The sequence below is a fragment of the Ogataea angusta genome, assembly GCF_019207475.1.
Source record: "Ogataea angusta isolate 61-244 chromosome Unknown 61-244_NODE_4_length_877678_cov_91.023368, whole genome shotgun sequence".
In the NCBI taxonomy this organism is placed as follows: domain Eukaryota; kingdom Fungi; phylum Ascomycota; class Pichiomycetes; order Pichiales; family Pichiaceae; genus Ogataea; species Ogataea angusta.
The window spans coordinates 579,917-601,264 of record NW_025065218.1 but is presented as its reverse complement, the minus strand read 5'-3'; the positions used below and the strand labels follow the sequence as shown (position 1 = coordinate 601,264).

Below are 21,348 nucleotides of genomic sequence, written 5' to 3'. Positions count from 1 at the left end.
CGCCTGTGTGTGGACCGTCTTCGTTTCTGTCGTCTTCGTCTTCCCTAACTACATGCCGGTCACCAAGGAAAACATGAACTACACCGTTTTGATGATGGGAGCCGTGCTGCTCTTCTCGCTCGTCTGGTACGCCCTGGACGCCAGAAGATGGTACAAGGGACCGGTCGCCAACGTCGACGAGGAGTACGAGGGCATTCTGGAGACCGTGGGCGACAACGGGACCAGCGAGGAGTTCATCCAGGACAGCGAGCCGAAAGATAAACAGGAGACTTCCTAGAGAATAAATAGACAATATATATCTTATATTTAATTATTTTTTTCGCACCATATTTTTCATCCTACCATGTTTGAAGTGGCCCCTCCCGATTACCAGAAATTCATTGTGTCGTTGCTGCTGGCGCTGGCCGTGCTTGTGGTGACGTCGGTGCTGTTCAACCGCAAACGCATTTTCCACTCGTCCAAGCCCGTTTTTGTTATCTCGGGGCCCAAATCTAGCGGCAAAACCAACCTGTTCGAGCTGCTCACAAAGGGCGACCTGCCGGTGCTGACTGTGAGCTCTGTCGAGCCCAACAGTGCCACGCTCAACCTCGGCGCCAAGATCGGATCCTACGACGTGTACGATTTTCCGGGAAACGAGAAACTCAAGTCGCTGTATCTGTATCCGTTCCTCAAGGAAAAACTCTCTTCCGTGAAGGGAATCATCTACATGATCGACGCGTCGCAGTTTTCCAGCGAGTACTGCACAGAGGTGGCCCAGGATCTGATCAGACTGTACGAGATCACGGAATCTGTGCCGAACGGCGTCGATTTCCAGCTGTTCTGCAACAAATGCGACCTGTTCACGTCGAAAAAATGGACCACCATAAAATCGCTGCTGGAGTCCGAAATCGCGCAGATCTGCAAACGCCAGATCCTCAACCTGTCGCAGATATCTGCCAAAGACGGCCAATCCGACGAGGCCATCGCCCAACAGCTGGCGTCGAGCTTCAGAGACGGGAAATTCCAGTTCGAGCTGCTCGAGGGCAACACAGAGTTCGGCCAGGGCAACGTGCACAAAAAGAAGATAGAGATGGTCACCAATTGGCTGCACGAAAAGGCCATCAATTGAACACTGGCTGTGCAGCGGGCGGACTGGAGTAAATTTTTCTTCCGGCTGTGCTCGCTTTTTACTACCTGTTCAAAATATGTGGAAAGAGGTATTGGGCGTCTGTCTTTTGGTCGTTGTCCATGCGATGAACTTCCAGGTGGCAGAACGGCTCGTCCACAGAATCGTGCTCCCCTACATTTGCTCTTCAACCGGCATTTTCCAGTCCTCGCAGTCCTTACAAGAGACCCTGAGCAAAGACCTGGAAAAGATCCTCCAGAAACCCGTCCAGTTGAACCCCAACGTCGAACAGACATTCATCAAGCCCCTGTTGGACCCCAAAACGGTCAGTGCGGAGAACAAGGTCATTAAAAAAGCAGCACAGGTGCTCTTCAATGTGTCCATCTCGTTCTCTCTGCAGATCATTGGCCTGGTACTGTTCGAGATTATCGATTTCGGAAACTCTGCAGCTCGCGTGTGGGACTGGGAGTTCACGCTGTCGGTGCTGATTTTTCTGCTAACGTACGTGAACCCGAGTTTGCTGCTTTTCATGGCTGTCTCCCGTCTGCCCCTCATATCTCGCGTGGCCCGATTATTGAGCACTAAACACCAGGGACTGGTTTTCCTGCTTGTGTTCATAGCGTGGGCTCTAGTTTTTCGCACGTTCAACGTTCTAGCCACGGCTGCGTCCCAAATGGAAAACTACTCGCTGTTTTTCTCAAACTCACTGATAGAAGTCACCATGCTCGGTGTGACGTGTCTGGCGGCTCTGAACGGCATTGGATCCGTGTCGTCTTTGTACTACTCTTTCATCAAAAAGCACAAACGTGTGCGAAAAACAGACATCGCTAGAAGCGTCGAGACGCTGCGCACGACTACAGAACTGATCCACATTAGAACCACCGAGCTAGCACAGTCGCCAACAAACTCGGACCTGAAAAACGAGCTTGGAGCCCTGAACCAGATGAAGCACGAGCTACTGCAAGATCTCTCATACTTGGTCGCCAATTACCACTCCCAGCAGTATGTGACCACCCTCCGAGGCAAGGTCTCCAAATGGGCCAATGTCTTCTTCTCGCTCTACTGTCTGTACAAAATTGTGAACATCATGGTTATCCGGCTGCCAATAATATATTTCGAGGAATTCGGACTCAAGTCTCCGAAACCGGACGCTCAGTCTGCCGATACGCTTTCTGTTACCATCGCACGAATTATTGCTAGTTACTACGATATCGGTAACTATGAGGACCAGCTGGCCACTAACGTGAGCTTTGTTTTCTCATTCTTCGTGTTTTGCTGCTCATTCCAAAGCGTGGTGACCACTTTTCACAAGCTAGGCAAATTGCTACCGTCTGCAAAACAACAGTCAGCTGTGTCTGACTCGTCGTTCTTTTTCGACCTCCTTGTCTGCGAATTGACAGGCGTGTATTTACTGTCGACAACCCTGCTGCTTCACACACATCTACTCTCTAGCAGTCTCACGCTGTTCGATCACGATATTTCCTTTATCGACGTTTGGTTTGATAAGTGTTTTGGGTTTGGGTGTACGGTAAGCATCGTGGGACTGTTTATTTCCGAGCAGTTGGAGCGGTTCTACAAAGATGAAGACGATCAGTTCGATCATCCCACGATTTACGACGAGGAGGCCCTCGTGGAAGGACGGGGCAAAATAAATTAGAGCATGTACAAATGATACGAGATCGACGCGTCGACGTCAGCCACTGAAATTTTAGTGGTGCGTTTATTATTTTTTTTAAAAATTTATTATAAATATAAAGCCCGGGCCAGAATCAGTACATTTTCTCTTCAAAATGTTTTCTTTAGTGGACCCAAACGATCTCAAGATAGTCGAAGGTCCCTTGAGGCCTCCATATGTTCAAATACCGAAGGCCAGTTTAATAGAAGGGCTTCCAGACGGCATACTAGCAGCAATAGCCCCGGTCGTGGCGTACTGGGTGTACTCGACTTTTTACCACATAATCGATGTCTACGAGCTTGCCGAGAGGTATAGAATCCACCCGTCGGAAGAGATGCTGCGGAAAAACACCGTGTCTCTCGCCACTGTGATTCGAGACGTTATTTTGCAACATGTCATCCAGACCATTGCGGCTTTAATTTTCTACCAGTTTGATCCCAAACCCACGACCGGCTACGAAAACCACACTCTCTGGGGATGGCGACAGGTGGTGCCCGACGCTGTTCCAACGTGGGCGCTCTATCTGATATACTGGTATGGCCTTTCGCTTCTCAAGATCACAATAGCATTTTTCATCATTGATAGCTGGCAGTACATGCTCCATCGCGCCATGCATCTGAACAAATGGTTGTACAGACGCTTCCACTCTCGCCACCACAGACTCTACGTTCCATATGCATTTGGTGCTCTTTTTAATGATCCAGTTGAGGGTTTCCTGCTCGACACGGTAGGCACTGGAATCGCCAGTTTGGTGACCGGACTAAGTCCCCGCGAGCAGATTTTCCTTTACACGTTTTCCACGCTGAAAACCGTTGACGACCACTGTGGATACGCGTTTCCATTCGACCCGTTCCAGATCGTGTTCCCGAACAACTCGATTTACCACGATATCCACCACCAGCATTTCGGAGTGAAGTTTAATTTTTCGCAGCCTTTCTTCACCATCTGGGACAAGCTGTTTGATACTACCTACCACGGCGTTGATGAGTACTCGGATAAGCAGAAGAAAATCACGCTAGAGAAGTACAAATTATTTTTGGAGGAGCGCAGAAAAAAGAATGAAAAGAGAAAACTGCAGGAGCAAGACAAGCTGAAGCGCAAAGACGAGAAACAAGAGTAATAAGAGACGACTAATGACGTATAAGAATAATCAGCCTATAATTTAGGTTTATAATAATATAGTGAGTAATGGTTTAGACGTTGCTACTCGTTCTATTTACACGGCAGGTTGTGGCTGTTGTTCGGCCTCAGCAGCTTGCTGTTCTTCTTTCCATTTTTGCTCGACTTCGCTCAGCGCAACGAATTTCTCTCTTGGACTTACCTTGTCCAGCTCGTCGTGCTCCACTTGCAAATCTTTCCAGTACTTGTCGTCTCCTTTACGCCATAGAGAGTCCCAGTAAATTTTCGAGGATAGTCTTAATTCGTCTAGCACGGTGGTGAGATCGCTCACGGACTCCTGAGCCCAGGTCGGACGGTACTGGCCGAAGTACCAAATTTGCTGGAACTGGTTTCTTTTCCTCAAAGCCTCTGCCTCCTTCCGTTTTGACACTTGACGCATGTACTTGAGCTCAACTAGCGCGTTGTAGGCCGTGACCGCCTTTTCGTGTGAGTCGAACTGCGCGACGGCCATCGGACGCCACAGATCGCGTCTTTTTGAGGGCTTTCTGTTCTCCCAGTTGGGTCTAAAACTCTGTTGTTCGATCTGGTATTTGGTGATGTGGGGTGTTTGGGAGTACAGGACTTGGCCTGACTCGATGTTGCGGAACAGATAGACGTGTGGCGCAAACCCGTTGCTCTTTAGCCACTGCGGCTGTCTGAATTTAGAGGCCATCCTGTGCAAATGAGTAGTCAAGTTTGTGTAATTTTCCAAGGTTTTTTCTATCACTATTTCTACAGCCGGGTAATTCAACGACTATTAGACATACTTAAACAACATCTATCATCTATCTTACAGTAACCCAGCATATTCCCAACCCAATCATTCAGTCATAAGGATTCATTTCACAGCAGAAACATTGCCCTGCGAGATCTTCATTCCTGTGTGCGGATTCACAATTTCGAGCACCTTTTTAGTCCGAGGCGTGCTTGGCCGTGGAGAAGAACCGCTTGGGGTTCCTGGCGTGGCCTGCGCAGATCTAGAGTACAGAGATTGTACGCCCTGCGTGCCCGGGCTCAGGGGAGAGGTCTGAGCGTGAGCCGCGGCCTCTGGCGAGGTGTTTGGGCTGAAAGTCTGCGAAGTGTATGGATTGAACTTGCTCTTTCCCGTGTAGACAATCTCCGGACAGAACTCCATATCGTCCTCAAAATCGAAGCCCTTAGACGACATAAAGCGAGCTCTCTGGGTCGAGTAAAGAGAGGCCACAGACGTTTGAGGGGACGAAAGAAGCAAGGACTGGTACGTCGACGAGCCTGTCGACGAGTTGGAGGTTGACAGGGCCGTGTAGTTACCAGCCGAGGAGCCAGAAGGGGCCAGATTAGTGGCCATATGATTGTAAATCTGGCTAGGAGACTGCATCTTCTGGTTAGCTAGTAAATTTGCAGCCTGCGGGTTTTGTCCTGCTGGATTTTGCTGGGCCTGCTGGGCAGCAGCAGAGGCCAACAAAGAGGCCAGCGACGTCTGCTGTTGAGGGTTGAGAGACATCTGGGATGGAGTCTGGGTATCATTGTTGTAATTGGAAGCTGTATAATAACTCATCTTGAACCGTGGAAAAGAGTGGCAAAATAGATTATACTGAGCTTTGGTATGACAAGGTGTCAGAGTCTTGGCTTGTGCGGGATATCGCTAGTCTTTAGTATCAGATTAAATGGGGTAACGACAAATTTGCTGTAAATTAATTATCTATTTCTAATTTCCAGCCTCCAGGGAATGTGTGCAGCACACGCCCCACAAAACAGGGATTATATAATCATGCACAATGTTGGACATGGTTGTCAACTTGTTGAATGTTCGTGAGTTCGGCTCTTAACAGGCAGACTCAAGAGGTGTGTCAAACCTTGGAGATCAAACTACATGCTGCATTGGTGATAGTGAGTCTGGGCGGAAATATGCCTCGTATTCGGCAGTTCGAGCAGCATGCAACCCGAGGCAGCTCGCGGTGTATGGGGGCGAGAGTGCAAAGTGCTGGGTAGGGGATCTCCATGATCAGCACAGAAACAGAACTAGCTGGATTTAAATTTGCGTGTAAAATGCACTGTAAAATGTCCAGCATATATTTCCAGCAGAAGTGGTTGCAAGTATGGTGGCTGCTCAAATCATGGAAGTCGAGTCCATTTCATTATAATAGGGACGAAACTTCATGTTTCAAACTGGCCTTTGATACATCCGAGGGCGAGTAGAGCCGTTCCTTCAGACATTCTCGAGCGTAACTGCTGGATTGCAAAAATCTGCCACCATTTTGAGTGGCATTTGAATATTTTTGGAAGAATGCCGAAAAAGGGTGGACTCATCAACAAAAGCCGATGTCATGCAGGTCTCTTAAATGATCAATGGTATTGATTTCAAAGATAACATCTCAGTAGAGCTTATGAGGGTTTTGATGCAAACAACCTCAGGGACGCCGCAGAACTCAGCACTTTTTTATATCAAGTCTCGACCCTCAACACAAGACATTTAATCAAACTTGTAGTGAATGAATGATACGCACAGTCCTATTCAGCGGTTAATTTCTTGTTCTTAGTGGTGTCCCTGTGAATGTATGTTAAATGCAGTAAAACGTATGGAACACAAATCGTAGCAGATTTGCAACTCGAGTTTAACACCAATATAAAGAGGATGAGAGGATGACCGATCCTTTTGGTATTCAAAATGGATCAAGACTTGACGCATCCACGGATGTCACAGTTTGATCCTTCGAAAGCTCGATCAATTTTTATGAGTGATAACGTTGCAATATAATCTTGGCTGATGTATTCAAGTAAATTAAATAACTGCCTCAAACTCAACTACATAGAGAAGAACCTACTAAACAACATAAGGGAAGAAAGAATCCAGGAAAGAATTCAGCAACTACACTGTCAGCCTTCAGCACGGGAATTGGAGTAAGAGCCATCCCTGCTATGCTGCCTCCACCGTAAGAAAGAGCTGCAACAGCATTGCAGCAGATAACGCTCTTATGTTACACAACATACGATAGCTCCCAACGGTATTCACAGAGCTTGTTTACGCAGTTCAATGATTTCCATACTGACTTGGTTACTTTTTTATTCGTCTCATAAATACCAATAAATAATATAATCATCATGCTTTGTTGATACTCTCTACCAGCTGCTTGTACTTCTCGGTGGAGAAGGACTTTGGTCTCTCGATTGGCATTCCAAGACCTCTGTCGATGATGAGCTGTGGCAGAACACCAAAGGCTCTGGAGACACCAAACAGCACGGTGTAGAAGGACTCCTCGGTGAAGCCGTAGTATTGCAGAAGAACACCAGAGTGAGAGTCGACGTTTGGCCATGGGTTCTTGGTCTTTCCGTGCTCGGTCAGCACCTTTGGAGCGACTTCGTAGATGTTAGAGACAAGCTTGAACAGGTCGTAGTCTGGCATGTGCTTCAGAGCAAACTCTCTCTGGGCAGTGTATCTTGGGTCGGTCTTTCTCAAAACGGCGTGGCCGTAACCCGGAACCACACGGCCGGAATTCAAGGTGTTCCACAAGTACTTTTCAATGTTCTCCTTGGAGATGTCACCCTTCAGCTCGGATTGCATAGCCTTGAGCCACTCCAGCACCTCCTGGTTGGCTCTTCCGTGCAATGGGCCAGCTAATCCGTTCAAACCGGCAGCCAGGGAAAGGAACGGCGAGGAAAGTGCGGATCCAACCAGGTGCGTGGTGTGTGCAGAAACGTTACCTCCCTCGTGGTCGGAGTGGATGGACAAGTACAGTCTCATGAGCTCGAGGAACTCTGGGTTGGAGCCGTAACCGAGCATGTGGGCGAAGTTGGCACTGTAGTCCAGGCTGGAGTCCACAGCAGCGACCTTACCGTCCTTGAACACGTTTCTGTAGATTCTGGCGGCGATGACTGGCAGCTTTGCCAGGAGCTCAATCGAGTCTTCGTAGGTGTACTTCCAGTACTCTTTTTTGTTGACACCTGCGGCGTATGCCTTGGCGAACTGGGATTCGGACTCCAGAGCGGTCACAGCAATGGAGAACTGGGCCATAGGGTGCAAAGTGGCTGGAGATCTGTCGATGATCTCTTCAACATGCTTTGGCAGTTTCGATCTGGCAGCGAGTTCCTCCGAGAAAGCCTTGGTCTGGGCTGCCGTAGGGACCTCGCCGGTCAGCAGGAGCCAGAAAAGGGCCTCTGGAAGTGGCTGTTCACCGCCCTCGGCCTTAGGGAGCTCTTTCTGGATGTCCGGAATGGTTCTTCCTCTGAACCGAATTCCTTCCATGGGGTCCAAAACAGAGCCTTCCCAGACCAGACCCTTGATACCTCTCATACCACCGTAGGCCTGTTCCAACAAAACCTCACCAATCACCTAACAAATATTAGTGCTGTCCAATTTCGACGCAAATAAAATTACTCCGGCCCCGAAACGCATATTCGGTCCCGCAATAATTTCAGTGTTTTTAGATACTCACAGTTTTACCGTATTTGGCCTTGAGCTCCTTCACTTGAGCTTGCTTCTCTGGCAAAAGCTCAGCGAATCTCTCCTTCAAAGTCGACTCCTTGGTAGAGTAGGCACGAATGGCATGGTACAGCGTGGATTTTCTTGAGGCTGTTCTTGTAACGGTTCTCAATGCAGACATTTTCTATACACAGTTCAGATGTCTTTGAAGAAAGCAAAATAACAAAAAAAGTGCTTCTTGTACATTCAATTTATATCCCAACGTCTGCCGGTCATCAGTTACATAAACTCTATTGTGTGCCACATAGTAAATAATCGGGACACCCCATAGTGTCAGGGAGGGAGCCCGAAAAACAAGGCTGTGCAGAAGGTAGCTTGGCACAGAAATGGGGAATAACTCCGCTTCCAGACGCGATGGCGACGGCTGAAGAGGCAGAGCGAGCTTGCGACCGCCGGAGTGGCAGCCTGAGCTTTTCAGCGGCAGCCAACTACCGCAATTGAGCTCCCTAACGCCCGTTTGGATCGGTAACTTTGTCGCTTGCGACCTCGATCTCTTGCATAAACAGCCAATTATATCCGTGCATTTATGGTCATGAATTTTTTTTATGCCCCGTACGAAAACTTATCTTTCGTCCGGATCGCCTCCTGACCTCGCGCACTCAGACCCTATTACCCCACAACGCACCCCTGGCCGATTTTACCCAGGAAAACGTCCAGCTGGTCCTGGGATCTCACTACTGCCCTCCAAACGCTCCATGTCGCAATTACGTTTCTATGCGTGATATTACATTACAGCCCGCTGCGATTCGCTGGAATTTTAGCTCCACCCGTACACCAACAGTGTCGGAGTCCTGCGAAAACGGCCCCGATTTGAGGTCAACCCCACTCACTAGCTTCTCACCCCTGGGGATCATCCCCACCTCCACATCCTGCACATATCGGTCCTAAGTCGGGAGCAGCTCCTGGCCCTTGTCGTAAAGCTCCAGGTTCAGCGCATTGAAAAAGCAGCACGGTTGCTGCTTCTCCAGGACCCAGAACCGAATTAGGTTATTGACGTCGACTTTTTGGAATCCCGCCTCGGCCGGAAGTTTCACTCGGATTCCGTCCCCGTCCAGAAGTTGGCCCTTCTTGCTGCCGTGCCGACTCAGATCAACCTGTATGAAACTGTCTCTGTTGAACTTGGGATACATTTTGAGCTTTGTCTCACTGAGAAGCTCGATTTTGTATCCAAGCAGCAGAAACACAATCTCGTTGAACCGCGCTGCTTTCGAGCTGAACATCTCGCGTAGCCGGGTCATCCGCTTGTTCAATGATTTGATCTCCTCCTGTAGCTGGTCCTGCTCCAGACAGACACGCTCGTACACCGTTTTGGGGATCATTTGGTCCGTCGCTAGCTTGTCATCGACCAGCTGCTGATTCTCCTCTCGTAGTTTCTCCAGCATCTTCCTCGTCACACGTTCGTGTCTCGTGGCCGGATTGTCGCGCAATTCCAGCACCCGGAAGCCATTGTCATTGCTGCTGCCCAGCTTCTTCACCTCCAGCTCCAGTTGGACCAGCCGCTTGTTTTTTTCCTCAATGGTTCTCAGCAGGTCGTTGTTTTCGTCGATCTTTCTCTTCAGTTCCTCGGCCAGTTGTGCAGCCATGTTCGGCTGTTCCTGCTCGCTTCTGCGCCGTTTCTGTCCCGTCTCCTGGCTCTGTAGACTCTGCAGCTGCTGTTTATACGACTCAAGAAGCGCAACAAGCCCTTCAAACTTCTGCGTATTCTCTGCTTCCACGCCTTTATTTTTCAGCAGCATCGTGTTCTCCTCTGTCACGTTGTCGATTCTGTCTTTCAAGAACTGGATCTCCTGCGTCAGCAACTTGACGTTGTTGCCAAGCTTCGTGTTCTCTGTGTCTTTCTCGGACAACTTGGTTTTGAGCGCCGTTTGTCTGTCGTTCGACTCCAGCAGCTTCGATTGCAGATCGACCACCTCCTGCTGAGTGCGCGCAAGCTCGTTGCGCAGATTTTCGTGCTTCTGCAAAAGCTGGCTGTTTGTGGACTCCAACGCCGAGCACTTATTGAGAATGGTGGCAGGAGAGTCGGAAATAGGCCAGTCCCCCATTTTCTGCTCCATCGCGGCATACCTCAGTTTCAGGTCCTCATAATCCGTCTCAAGAGCCTCATACGTGGCCAATCTCTGTGCCAACGTCGTCTTTTCCTCCTTCAGTACCTGGACATAGTCCTGTTTTGACTGCAACGCACGCAATTTGTTGCTCAATTCCAAATTCCTCTTCTCCAGCTCGCGAATGTATTCCAACTGGTTGCTGCACTCTTTCTCGTACAACTCGCGGGCCTTGGTCTCGTCCATGTGCACGTTGCGCTCGCGCAGCTCCACTATCTGTGAATCCTTGATGCGCAGCTGGTTTACGAGCTCTTCGATTCTGCTACTCTTGAGAGCCAACTCCTCGCGCATTGCATCCCTTAAGCGGAGCAGTTCCGAGTCCTTGTGCCGCAATTCGACGTCCTTGAGCGCAATGACATCTTCTAGACGCTTTTCGATCTCCTGGAACTCGCCCAGATGTCTATCCAGCTTGCACGTCTTTGCATCGAGCTCTGTCCTGAGCGACCTGTTCTCGCCGGCCGTCTGCTCGAAATTGCCGGCCAAGTCTCTCAGTTCACGCTTCAGCTTGTTGTTCTCGTCGAACAGCAGCTTCGAATCGCTCACAGCGGCCTCGTACTCCCTTGATCTGTGCTCCAGATCCCTCTCCAGCCTCTTCACCATCGCCTGGCTCTTGACCTTGTCTATCTCGTAGCTGTCCTTCAGCTGGTTATACTGGTACTCCAGAGTAGCCAGCCGTTTCCGCAGATCGCGATCGCCCGGCAAATCGTGCGGATGCGCTATAAATGGCGAGCTCGGTGTGCTTTGTCCAGACATGTAACGCGAATAATTATTAAATCGATTTGTGGCTGTGTCAAACGGCAAATGAGAGGCTCCTAAATAAATAAACCTCACACCCTTTCTTTAGCTTCCATGTCTAAAATGTAAGTGTTTCAATTTGTGCCGCCGCTAACAACCAGTCCGAGAAACTTCAAGCTGCTGGAGGAGCTCGAAAAGGGCGAGAAGGGCCTGGGCGCAGAGTCCTGCTCGTACGGTTTACAGGACCTGGACGATATCACCATGACCCATTGGAACGGGACGATCCTGGGACCGCCAAACTCGTCACACGAAAACAGAATCTACTCGCTCACCATAGAATGCGGCCCAGAGTACCCAGAAAAGCCGCCCATCGTCAGATTCATATCGAAGATCAACCTGCCATGTGTCGACCAAAATACAGGACTCGTGCTAGCCAGCAAGTTCCCTACACTGAACTCCTGGAAAAGAACGTACAGCATGGAGATCCTGCTGCTGGAGCTCAGAAAAGAGATGGCCAGCGGACCAAACAGGAAACTGCCGCAGCCTCCAGAGGGCGAGACGTTCCAACTCCATTAATGTACCTATTTACTAATTCTCCGACTCTCTGATGATATTCTCGTAATACTGGTTCATTTTTTGGTGCAGCACCTTGTCTGCGCGCAAAAAGTCCACCAGCAGCGGGTCCTGGGCGCTGTAAGGGTTATCTTTCTCTGTGGTGATCTCGATGTTGCGATAAGTTTCCGTCTCCTTCTCGCCCCTCTGCTCAGGAAGCAACTTAAACCCGCTCAGCTCTTTTCGGGAGTAGTACTCCGTGTCTTTGCACCGTGCGAAAACACGTTTGAACGGCACACATATTGTCCTGTCTCCGTCAAACGTGCACTGGTGCTGCGTGAGAGACCACAGCTTGCAGTTGTCCAAATTCAATTTCTCCCTGCCCTGTTCGTCCACTATTCGCTCTGGGAATAGATGCGGGTAGTGGTCGCGTAGTTCCTCTCTGGAATAGACGGGCAACGACGGAGCCATCAAATATGGAAATATTGACAAATATTACCTAATGAGATATAAATTTATTTTATTTTATTTATCTGTTTACATGTTCACAGACACTCTGTCTGCCGCCAGTGTGCGCCATCCAAAGCCACCAAACACCACGTTTGCATATGGAACAGCCGGGTTCCGTACTATTGGCTCTCTGTTGGACTCAACCGTTTTCAGGGTAGGCGTGCTGGCGTCTCTGCGATCCGCTAAGGTGGGAGGGAAAACCATCGGCGTCATGATCACTGCGTCCCACAATCCGCCCGAAGACAACGGTGTCAAGGTTGTGGACCCGCTGGGAGAAATGCTGCCGCAACAATGGGAGCCCTATGCCACCCAGCTGGCCAATAGCGACAACCTCGAGGACGACGTTCGGGATATAGTCTCGAGAGAGAATATCGATGTCGCGCAGGCTGGGCTTGTTGTCGTTGGCATGGACACGCGGGAGACGGGTCCACAGCTGCTCAGGGCTGCGATTGATGGAATTGAGGTGTTCGGACGAGCCAAAAGCTTTGGAGAGCTCACCACGCCCCAGCTACACTATCTAGTTAGATCGCACAATGATCCAGGCTTTGGAGAGTCTTCAGAGGATGGATACAATAAAAAAATAGTCGGTGCGGTCGAGGAAATCTTGCGTTTGTGGAATATCCAAGAGCCGCTGGAAATAACCGTGGATGCTGCAAACGGAGTTGGTGCTCCAAAACTGCGCAACTTGAGCAGCAATTCAATCATTATCACCATTGTGAACAGCAACACGCAGGATAAGAGTGCACTGAACGTTGAGTGTGGCGCAGATTACGTCAAGACGAACCAGAAACTGCCTTCTAACCTGCAACCGAGAGACCACCAGCTGTACTCGTCCTTTGACGGTGACGCCGATAGAGTGGTATTTTATTACGCGGACGGACCACGTTTTCAGCTTTTGGACGGAGACCGCATCGCCACGCTTTTGGCGAGCTTCCTCAACAAATTGCTTCAGCAAGCCAAGGTCGAAGCTAAAATGGGAATCATACAAACTGCATATGCCAACGGCAACTCGACTAGATATATTCAGGAGACACTTCAAATCCCCGTTGATTTCACACCGACAGGAGTCAAGCATCTTCACCACAAGGCCCAGGAGTACGACATTGGGTTGTACTTTGAGGCCAACGGACATGGCACAGTTCTTTTCTCTGACGACTTCATAGATTCACTCAAATCTGCGCACAGCAGTTTGCCAGAAGGGAAACGGGCCCTCAAGACACTCATTCTGCTCACAGAGCTCATCAATCAGACAGTCGGCGACTCCATATCTGACCTCTTTGCAGTTTTGCTTGCGTTAAGAATTCAGGACAAAACCTGTGTCGAGTGGGGCAGAGACTACACCGAACTCCCGAACAAGCTCTTCAAAGTTCTTGTGAAGGACCGGTTTGCTTTCAAGACCACCGACGCAGAAAGAAGACTCGTGGAGCCGGCTGGTGTGCAGGCCCAGATCGACGCTCTCGTGGCTGCATATGCGCAAGGACGCTCGTTTGTGAGGGCGAGCGGCACAGAAAACGCCGTGCGAGTGTACTCGGAAGCGGCATCTGCAGCCGACTGTGCTGAGCTGGGCGCTCGCGTGTGCCAGCTGCTCGAGCCATACTGATTACGTAAAATTAGCCAAATGTCGCTACTTTTGGTGGAAAAAAAAAAAAAACACGAATCGTGTGAAATTCAGAGCGTTTCGCGTATATACACTTTGTTTGAACAATTGACAATATTACGCGTTTGAGATGTCGGTCATCACGCCAGACGACGAGAACGACGACATTCGGTTCACATTTGAAGCGCGTCCCGTGAACAAAAGTAAGTACAGAAGTTTAGCGACGCGTCTGCAGGTCACTAACCTATCCCATAGATATTGTCTTGACGCCAATGACGAACAACAACCAAATTTTCGACAGTCCAGACACCAAGGCGACGTCACCACTGAAACTAGGCCGTCATAGCACGGCGCAGCAGCCCAAAAGCGAGGCATCAGAGACTCCTAAAGACAGACAAGACTTCAATTATCTTTTGGAGCAGCTATCACCGATGCCAGGCACCTGGGTGGATGAGGATGACAAGAAGGAGCCGGACTTTAATGAGTACGTGGGGTCTGTTGGCAGTTCGCCCCATAGCGTGAAAGATTTTGCCATGAGCCCGTTTCAGGGAGAACTGGACGGACAGGGCCATGTTTCGAGTCCTGTTCCCCACGCTCCTGAGTCCAAAGACAGCGATCGACTGAGTGCGTTTGGCAAGGTCCCGATTTTGGGCAGTATTCTCACGGAGTCACTGGGAATCACACACAAGTCCGGGGCTGACGAGCAGTATGACCAGACCTCCAACACCATCCAGACAAACGAATTTCTCAACAACACGATGGACGTGTCGATCAGCAGCACAAGTACGTCGCACAGTGAGGACGACTCGTCTGTGTCGGAAAGTAATTTTATCGATCTCGACAAACAGGGATACACGTCTCCGGTGGTTGACCAGGACAAGACGCCTGTGGTGTCGTCGTTTGGGTTCACCGAGGGAGACAAGACGCCAAACGGTGAGGACGCTAAGCGGTTCACGAATCCTCTGAGCTCTTCTGACGTCAGACTCTCAAGTTTCCGCAGAGCTGGCTCTCCACTGGTGGAGACTCCGATCTTGGAGGAGGAAGAGGAAGATGGCGAACCTTTGGCATCAGTTTTTGATCAGCGCGTCGAGCGGTCGCCGCAGGTGCCACTACGCCACGCAAAGTTCTCGGAAATACCGAAACACCAGAGCTACTCGTCGAGCATTTATTCTGAGGTGCCGGAGTCGAACGTTGGATCGGCTGCAAAACCTCTGACGGCGATTCCGGAATTCTCAGCGGAGCCTGTGGTTCCCGAGAGGTCGTCTTTGCGCGCAACTCCAGAGCCAGCAGAATCTGCTGCTCCCGTGGCCCCGTTCGCCAAAAAAGCCTCCGTTCCCCGTGCAAGCACGTCGTCGAGCGTGTACGAGCCGGCACGCCCGTCTGGCGCAGCGGCTGACGAGGAGCAGCCCGATAAAATGGCGCAGCTGCCCGAGTTCTCGTCGACACCTAAGAAAACGCGCGTCTCGGTGAGACAGCAGTCGCTGTACCAGGATACGTACAGCAAAAAGTCGGCCGTCTCGAGCAACAGAGACCTTACGAATTTCGAGTCGTCGCACCAGCTGCACGAGCTCAGCACGGACGCGAGCTCGGTGGTGGACGACGAAGCGGAAGAGGACGACGCGTCGGCACTGTTTGTGACGGCGTTGTACCCGTTCGACGCCAGCACGCTCGAGTCGAAAAACGACGCGTCGATCTGTCTCTCCTTCAACGAGAACGACATCGCCTTTACGTACTCGCTCGACGATTCGGGCTGGGGCGAGGTGACGCTGCTTAACACGCTGAAGCGCGGCTGGGTGCCAATGAACTATTTCCGGGCCACGCTGTCGGAGGACCTCGAGGACGAGCCACATCTGAGCAAGTACGCGAGACTGGCTGCGTCGCGCCGGCCGCTGCGAAAATTGTTCCGCCACGCCGGCATGTTCCTGCTCAATCCGCAGAACAAGATGCTTTACATCAAGAACGAGTTCAAGGGATATACTTTCGACATCCGCTACATCAACGGTATCACGCAGGGCGTGAGAACGCTGCTCAAGGAGACAGACTGCATCTCGCGAACAAGCGACATTGTGCAACGCAAGCCGATTGTGCGCCGATTGCGCAAGAAACTGCTGCGTGACTGGTCGGACCTGATCTACAAGGCCAAGGACTTCCTCAACACCATGGACGTGAAAAAAATCGAGTATCTCCAGCTGCTCGCATACCAGGTGCTGCAGAAGGCCATCACGTTTTTGGACGTGTGGGGTCTTGAAAGCGACGACCTGGTCAACCGAGACAAACAGCTCATCAGCTCGTCGCAGCTCGTGCCCGTGCGCTACCTGTCTGCACCGCCACGTGCTGCGCCACGCGTGAACGAGCTGTACAACCATCTGATGGGGTACTTTGCGCTCATTTCAGGGCGGCTGGATCTTGTTGAGCACAACGTCAAGGGCAGCCAGCTGCTGGAGAACATTGTCAACCAGATCAACCTGCAGGTTCGCGAGCTGCAATTCATTGGCTCGCTGATCAAGACCGTCATTCCTCCTGGCTACAAGCTGCCGGCTGTCGCGCGTTCAAACCTCTCGACGGCCGACCAACTCAGACTGCTTGAGACCAACAGCACGGAGCTGACCGCTGCTCTCGAAAAGTTCAACCACAATGTGCGTGTTCTGGTAGACGTTGCTACCAACAAGACGAAAAACTCTCCGATGCTGACGCGCTCGGGCACCGCCACGTCGCGCAGCACCGCCCCAACGAAGGACATGTACTTCTACTCGAGAGAGGGCGGAGCCGTGATCAACACCGCGTGTCGGCTGGTTTATCTGGTGAGCACGTCGTACAAGGTGCTCAAGACGTTCCTGGCGGCCACGAAGGACTTCGAGCTGCCAAACACACGCGAGTACCCAGACTTCCTCGAGATGAACGTTTCGCCAAAATCGTTCATCAAAATCTGCTCCACGGGGCTGATTTCCGACAAGGAGATCACCAGACAGCTGAAACAGCACAAGACTGCGCGGGGCGACAAGCGCGCGTCGAAACGGTTCTCGATGTTCCGTGCGGGCGATGCGGCCAACATGGAGCTCACGGCGGACGGGCTGGACTTTCTCGCAGAGGTGACTCCCGGCGACGGCACGCCGTTCATCCAGAACGACGGCACGTTCGACCAGCTGCTGGACGAGCCCGCCGGCGACGTGAGCCACGAGGACGAGGTGCTCCGCGGGCCGGACAACGAGATCCTGGGCGCGTCGTTCCGCGCGCTCGTGTGTCTGCTGACCGACGAGAACAATCCGCCCGAGTACTTTTTCGTGTCGACGTTTTTCCTCACGTTCCGGATTTTCTCGCACGGCTCGGTGCTTCTGGAGGAGCTGGTGGCGCGTTTCGACGTCAACAACACGATTATCGAAAACGAGAAGAAGAACGGCGCCGGCGGCCTGCACATGCACTCGTCGCTCGAGTCCAAGATCAAGCACAGACGCCAGCTCGTGTGCAAGACGTTTATGCTGTGGCTCGAGAGCTACTGGAAGCCAAGGACAGACTACAACCTGCTGCCGCCGCTGCTGAACTTCTTCAACGAGGCCGTCAAGGAGTACCTGCCGCTGGAGGCGCTCCGGCTGATCGAGACGGCGTCGAAGCTGATCGGCATGCCACCCGTCGAGACCATCAAGGACAGGCTCAACTACTACAACAACATCGACAACGACTCGCAGCTGGTGCCGCGCAAAATCTCGCCAAAGCAGCAGCACAAACACATCTCGCGGCACATCTCTACCTTCTCGTTCTCAGACCCTGCCGGCATCATGAACGATCTCGACACGTACAACTCGCTGCTGGACGACCTCGACACCTACGACCTGGAGAGGACGGCCACCAGAGGCAGTCGCCAGTCGATCAACCTCGGCCTGGCGATCGACCTCAAGAACACCGACTCCAACGTGGTGCTGCTCAGCGACAAGCAGCTCGAGTCGATCCAGAAAGTCATTCTGTCGTACAGAAACATGCTGCGCGAGCACTGGCAGCGCGGGAACATGCGGCTCGACAAGTTTGTGCCGCTAGACACGCAGACGCTGCTTGACTCGTGGTGGAAAACCGCCCAGGAGAGCTGGAAGATCCTCAACCAGGACCTGGCCCTGCTCAACTTCAACGGGCTCGAGATCGCCAAACAGCTGACCCTGATCGAGTCCAAGATGTTCTGCTCCATCAAGGCAGAGGAGCTGCTCAACCAAAACTTCACCTCCAAGAAATTGCACCTCAACCTCTCGCCAAACATCCAGCGCTCGGTGCTCTTCACCAACCTGCTGAGCGATTACGTCATCGAGAGCATTCTGCAACCGAAACTCACCATGAAGCAGCGCGTGCACGCGGTCAAGTGCTGGCTCAAGATCGCGATCTCGTGTCTGTACCTGCGGAACTTCAACTCACTTGCGTCGATCATGACGTCGCTGCAGAGCTTCCTGATCACGCGGATCACGCGCATCTGGGACGGTCTGTCCGACAAGTACAGGGAGCTGTTCCAGTATCTGGCGTCGATCATCCATCCCGACAAGAACTACCACGTGTACCGCGGCAAGATCCGCGACTTTTTGCTCTCCAATCTCGAGGAAAACCTCGACATTCCTACGGTGCCGTATCTGTCGCTCTTTCTGCAGGACCTGACGTTTATCGTGGACGGTAATCCAAATTACAGAGACAACACCAAGTCGTTCCTGAACCAGAAGCTGATTAATGTCGACAAGTACACCAAGATCACCAAGATTATCCTTGATCTGCAGACGCTGCAAATCCCCTACAAAGACACGGGCGAGCTGGGCAAGGTGTACAACAAGGACCAGAAGATCGACCTGATCCGAAGCGCCACCATCAGGAACCTGCGGCTGCAGTTGCAGGACGAGTCGCAGAGTTTCGACGATATGTTTGACATTGCTGGCGTGCCGTGCTTGCAGGAGCTGATTTTGCTCGAGATCTGGAAGGTGAAGCAGATCAACATGAAAGAGGACGACCGGAGCTGGAAGCTGAGCTGCGAGATCCAGCCGCGAGACGAGTAGTCTTACCGAGTTTTATACGTTCTATTTCTTCCCTCTATTTAGTTCAGTTTTTTTTGCTCACCGATGTAATTAATAGCAGAGCCAGCCTTGAAGAATTCCACCTGGTCCTCACTCATGGTGTGCTTGCAGTCGATCACAAACTCCTCGCCGTTGCGTTTTGTCACCTTGACCTTCAAAATGCCGCCGTTGTTGCCGCCCTTGGAGACCAGGTCAGGCAGGCCGACGGTGGTGAGCAGGTCGGTCGAGCCGATTCTGTCGTAGTCGTTCTCGTCGGCAAACGTCAACGGCAGCATGCCCTGTTTTTTAAGGTTGGTCTCGTGGATTCTCGCAAACGACTTGACCAAAATGATCTTTCCGCCAAGGAATCGCGGAGACAGTGCAGCGTGCTCTCTGGCAGACCCTTCTCCGTAGTTGTGCTCTGCAACCACACACCACGGCACGTTCTCGGCCTTCCACTTCATCATGAGCTCTGGAATGCCGAACGGCTTGCCGTCGAAGTCGTATGCAACGTTCACCTCGCCCGTCTCCTTGTTCTGGGCGCCGATCAGAGTGTTGTACGAGATATTTTCCAGATGGCCCTTGTACTTGAGCCACACACCAGCGGCAGAGATGTGATCCGTCGTGCACTTGCCTTCCACCTTGATCAGCACTCGAGTCTGCAGTTCTCTGCCGTCCCACGGCTCGAACGGTTCCAGAAGCTGTAGTCTGTCGGATTCGGGCGAAACGTTGACCGCCACCTCTGGTCTAGGCTTAGGCTCCAATGGAGGATAGAACTCTTTTCTTCCAGCGACAAATCCCTCGGACGGGAGCTCTTCTCCGTGAGGAGGAGCAAATTTGAACGTCTCGCCGTTCTCGAGCTGGATGCTGTCCTTCATAGGGTTGAAGTTCATGTCTCCGGAATAGATCATGGCCGTAACAATATCCGGCGACGTGAGGAAATTCATGGTGTTTCTGTTGCCGTCGTTTCTCGCACGGAAGTTTCTGTTGAAAGAGGTGAAGATCACATTGGTGTCTTTCGGAGCAGTCTCTCCTCTGTCCCATTGGCCAATACATGGACCGCACGCGTTCGCCAGCACAATTGCGCCGTTCTCCTCGAAAGTGCTAATTAGCCCGTCTCTCTCGATGGTAGCACGGATCTGCTCAGACCCAGGCGTCACAAAAAACGGGATCTTAGGCTTCAAGCCGGCCTTCGCCGCCTGTCTGATGATCGAGGCAGCACGAGACATGTCCTGGTACGACGAGTTGGTGCACGAGCCAATCAGGCCGGCAGTGATGTTCTCTGGCCACTCGTTCTCCTTGGTGGTCTCCTTGAGCTTTGAGATCGGCGTGGACAGATCTGGAGTGAACGGCCCGTTCACGCTAGGCTCCAGCGTGCTGAGGTCGATCTCGATTATTTGGTCGTATTCACAGCCTGGGTCGGCCGTCATGTACTGGTAGTTCTGGTTGACAGACTTCGCCAGATCTGCGATTGGGCCTCTGTTCGTGGCATACAGGTACCTGACATGGGCCTCCTGCATTGGGAAGGTCGACGTGGTGGCTCCGATCTCAGCACCCATGTTGCAAATGGTGGCCATGCCGGTACAGCTCAAGCTTTCGACACCTTCGCCAAAATATTCAACAATGTAACCTGTTCCTCCTCTAACAGTCAGTATGCCGGCCAAGTGGGTGATAACGTCCTTTGGCGAGGTCCAGCCGTTCATTCTTCCTGTCAGCTTGACACCCAGCACCTTTGGGGCCTTCAGCTCCCATGGAGTTCCCGTCAGAGCGTCCACGGCGTCGGCTCCTCCAACACCAATGGCAATGGCTCCCAGGCCACCAGCATTTGGCGTGTGCGAGTCGGTTCCAAGCATCATCAGACCGGGAACAGAAAAGTTCTCCAGCACGATCTGGTGGATGATACCGGATCCTGGCCCCCAGAACTGAATACCGTATTTTTCACCACAGCTCTGCAAAAAGTCGAAAACTTCCTGGTTGGTAGCAATGGCAGACTTGAGATCGACGTCGGCTCCCTCCTTGCCCACGATCAAGTGGTCGCAGTGGATGGACGCAGGGACGGCGGTGGACGCCATGCCACAGGTCATGAACTGCAGAAGCGCCATCTGAGCAGATGCGTCCTGCATGGCGACTCTATCTGGGTTCAGCTTCAAGTACTTGTTTCCACGGATGTCCCTGGACGAAGCCGATCCAGAAAGCTCTTCTGGCTCGACCAGGTGCGCGTACAGGATTTTTTCTGCCAGGGTGAGCGGCTGGTTGTTCAGAATGTGTTTGACCTTGAATAATTTATCGATTAATTTTTCGTATGGGGGAGTTCTGGACTCGAACCCGGCTGGAGCCTTGATCTGGCCCAACGTGGTAGCCAGATGACGGCTCAGCTTTCTGCTATGGCGCACGCTGGCTCTCGAAACTAACATGATGGGGCCAAACGTCCTAGTTCCTG

The 21,348-nt window shown here is 51.7% G+C and overlaps 13 protein-coding genes across 13 annotated transcripts; 7 read left to right on the top strand and 6 right to left on the bottom strand.

Annotated features, from left to right (window-relative positions):
* Nucleotides 1–52: 52 nt before the first annotated feature.
* Nucleotides 53–277, top strand: KL928_002337 (uncharacterized protein; the record flags this gene model as incomplete). The annotated part of the gene is made up of 1 exon (XM_043202802.1): nt 53–277. One exon carries the CDS (start codon nt 53–55, stop codon nt 275–277), a length of 225 nt encoding a protein of 74 aa, XP_043060542.1.
* A 66-nt stretch (nt 278–343) lies between these two features.
* Nucleotides 344–1,108, top strand: KL928_002336 (uncharacterized protein; the record flags this gene model as incomplete). Its single annotated transcript, XM_043202801.1, has 1 exon — nt 344–1,108. One exon carries the CDS (start codon nt 344–346, stop codon nt 1,106–1,108), a length of 765 nt encoding a protein of 254 aa, XP_043060541.1.
* A 76-nt stretch (nt 1,109–1,184) lies between these two features.
* KL928_002335 (uncharacterized protein) lies at nt 1,185–2,762 on the top strand (the record flags this gene model as incomplete). Its single annotated transcript, XM_043202800.1, has 1 exon — nt 1,185–2,762. The coding sequence occupies one exon, from the start codon at nt 1,185–1,187 to the stop codon at nt 2,760–2,762; it is 1,578 nt and encodes a 525-aa protein (XP_043060540.1).
* A 133-nt stretch (nt 2,763–2,895) lies between these two features.
* On the top strand, nt 2,896–3,900 carry KL928_002334 (uncharacterized protein; the record flags this gene model as incomplete). Its single annotated transcript, XM_043202799.1, has 1 exon — nt 2,896–3,900. One exon carries the CDS (start codon nt 2,896–2,898, stop codon nt 3,898–3,900), a length of 1,005 nt encoding a protein of 334 aa, XP_043060539.1.
* Nucleotides 3,901–3,996: 96 nt separating this feature from the next.
* Nucleotides 3,997–4,611, bottom strand: KL928_002333 (uncharacterized protein; the record flags this gene model as incomplete). The annotated part of the gene is made up of 2 exons (XM_043202798.1): nt 3,997–4,395; nt 4,555–4,611. The coding sequence occupies 2 exons, from the start codon at nt 4,609–4,611 to the stop codon at nt 3,997–3,999; spliced, it is 456 nt and encodes a 151-aa protein (XP_043060538.1).
* Nucleotides 4,612–4,776: 165 nt separating this feature from the next.
* On the bottom strand, nt 4,777–5,475 carry KL928_002332 (uncharacterized protein; the record flags this gene model as incomplete). The annotated part of the gene is made up of 1 exon (XM_043202797.1): nt 4,777–5,475. One exon carries the CDS (start codon nt 5,473–5,475, stop codon nt 4,777–4,779), a length of 699 nt encoding a protein of 232 aa, XP_043060537.1.
* Nucleotides 5,476–7,017: 1,542 nt separating this feature from the next.
* Nucleotides 7,018–8,518, bottom strand: KL928_002331 (uncharacterized protein; the record flags this gene model as incomplete). Its single annotated transcript, XM_043202796.1, has 2 exons — nt 7,018–8,247; nt 8,351–8,518. The coding sequence occupies 2 exons, from the start codon at nt 8,516–8,518 to the stop codon at nt 7,018–7,020; spliced, it is 1,398 nt and encodes a 465-aa protein (XP_043060536.1).
* Nucleotides 8,519–9,281: 763 nt separating this feature from the next.
* KL928_002330 (uncharacterized protein) lies at nt 9,282–11,252 on the bottom strand (the record flags this gene model as incomplete). The annotated part of the gene is made up of 1 exon (XM_043202795.1): nt 9,282–11,252. One exon carries the CDS (start codon nt 11,250–11,252, stop codon nt 9,282–9,284), a length of 1,971 nt encoding a protein of 656 aa, XP_043060535.1.
* Nucleotides 11,253–11,495: 243 nt separating this feature from the next.
* On the top strand, nt 11,496–11,810 carry KL928_002329 (uncharacterized protein; the record flags this gene model as incomplete). The annotated part of the gene is made up of 1 exon (XM_043202793.1): nt 11,496–11,810. One exon carries the CDS (start codon nt 11,496–11,498, stop codon nt 11,808–11,810), a length of 315 nt encoding a protein of 104 aa, XP_043060534.1.
* A 12-nt stretch (nt 11,811–11,822) lies between these two features.
* KL928_002328 (uncharacterized protein) lies at nt 11,823–12,257 on the bottom strand (the record flags this gene model as incomplete). Its single annotated transcript, XM_043202792.1, has 1 exon — nt 11,823–12,257. One exon carries the CDS (start codon nt 12,255–12,257, stop codon nt 11,823–11,825), a length of 435 nt encoding a protein of 144 aa, XP_043060533.1.
* A 70-nt stretch (nt 12,258–12,327) lies between these two features.
* Nucleotides 12,328–13,896, top strand: KL928_002327 (uncharacterized protein; the record flags this gene model as incomplete). The annotated part of the gene is made up of 1 exon (XM_043202791.1): nt 12,328–13,896. The coding sequence occupies one exon, from the start codon at nt 12,328–12,330 to the stop codon at nt 13,894–13,896; it is 1,569 nt and encodes a 522-aa protein (XP_043060532.1).
* Nucleotides 13,897–14,165: 269 nt separating this feature from the next.
* KL928_002326 (uncharacterized protein) lies at nt 14,166–18,911 on the top strand (the record flags this gene model as incomplete). Its single annotated transcript, XM_043202790.1, has 1 exon — nt 14,166–18,911. One exon carries the CDS (start codon nt 14,166–14,168, stop codon nt 18,909–18,911), a length of 4,746 nt encoding a protein of 1,581 aa, XP_043060531.1.
* A 38-nt stretch (nt 18,912–18,949) lies between these two features.
* Nucleotides 18,950–21,322, bottom strand: KL928_002325 (uncharacterized protein; the record flags this gene model as incomplete). The annotated part of the gene is made up of 1 exon (XM_043202789.1): nt 18,950–21,322. One exon carries the CDS (start codon nt 21,320–21,322, stop codon nt 18,950–18,952), a length of 2,373 nt encoding a protein of 790 aa, XP_043060530.1.
* Nucleotides 21,323–21,348: the final 26 nt, after the last annotated feature.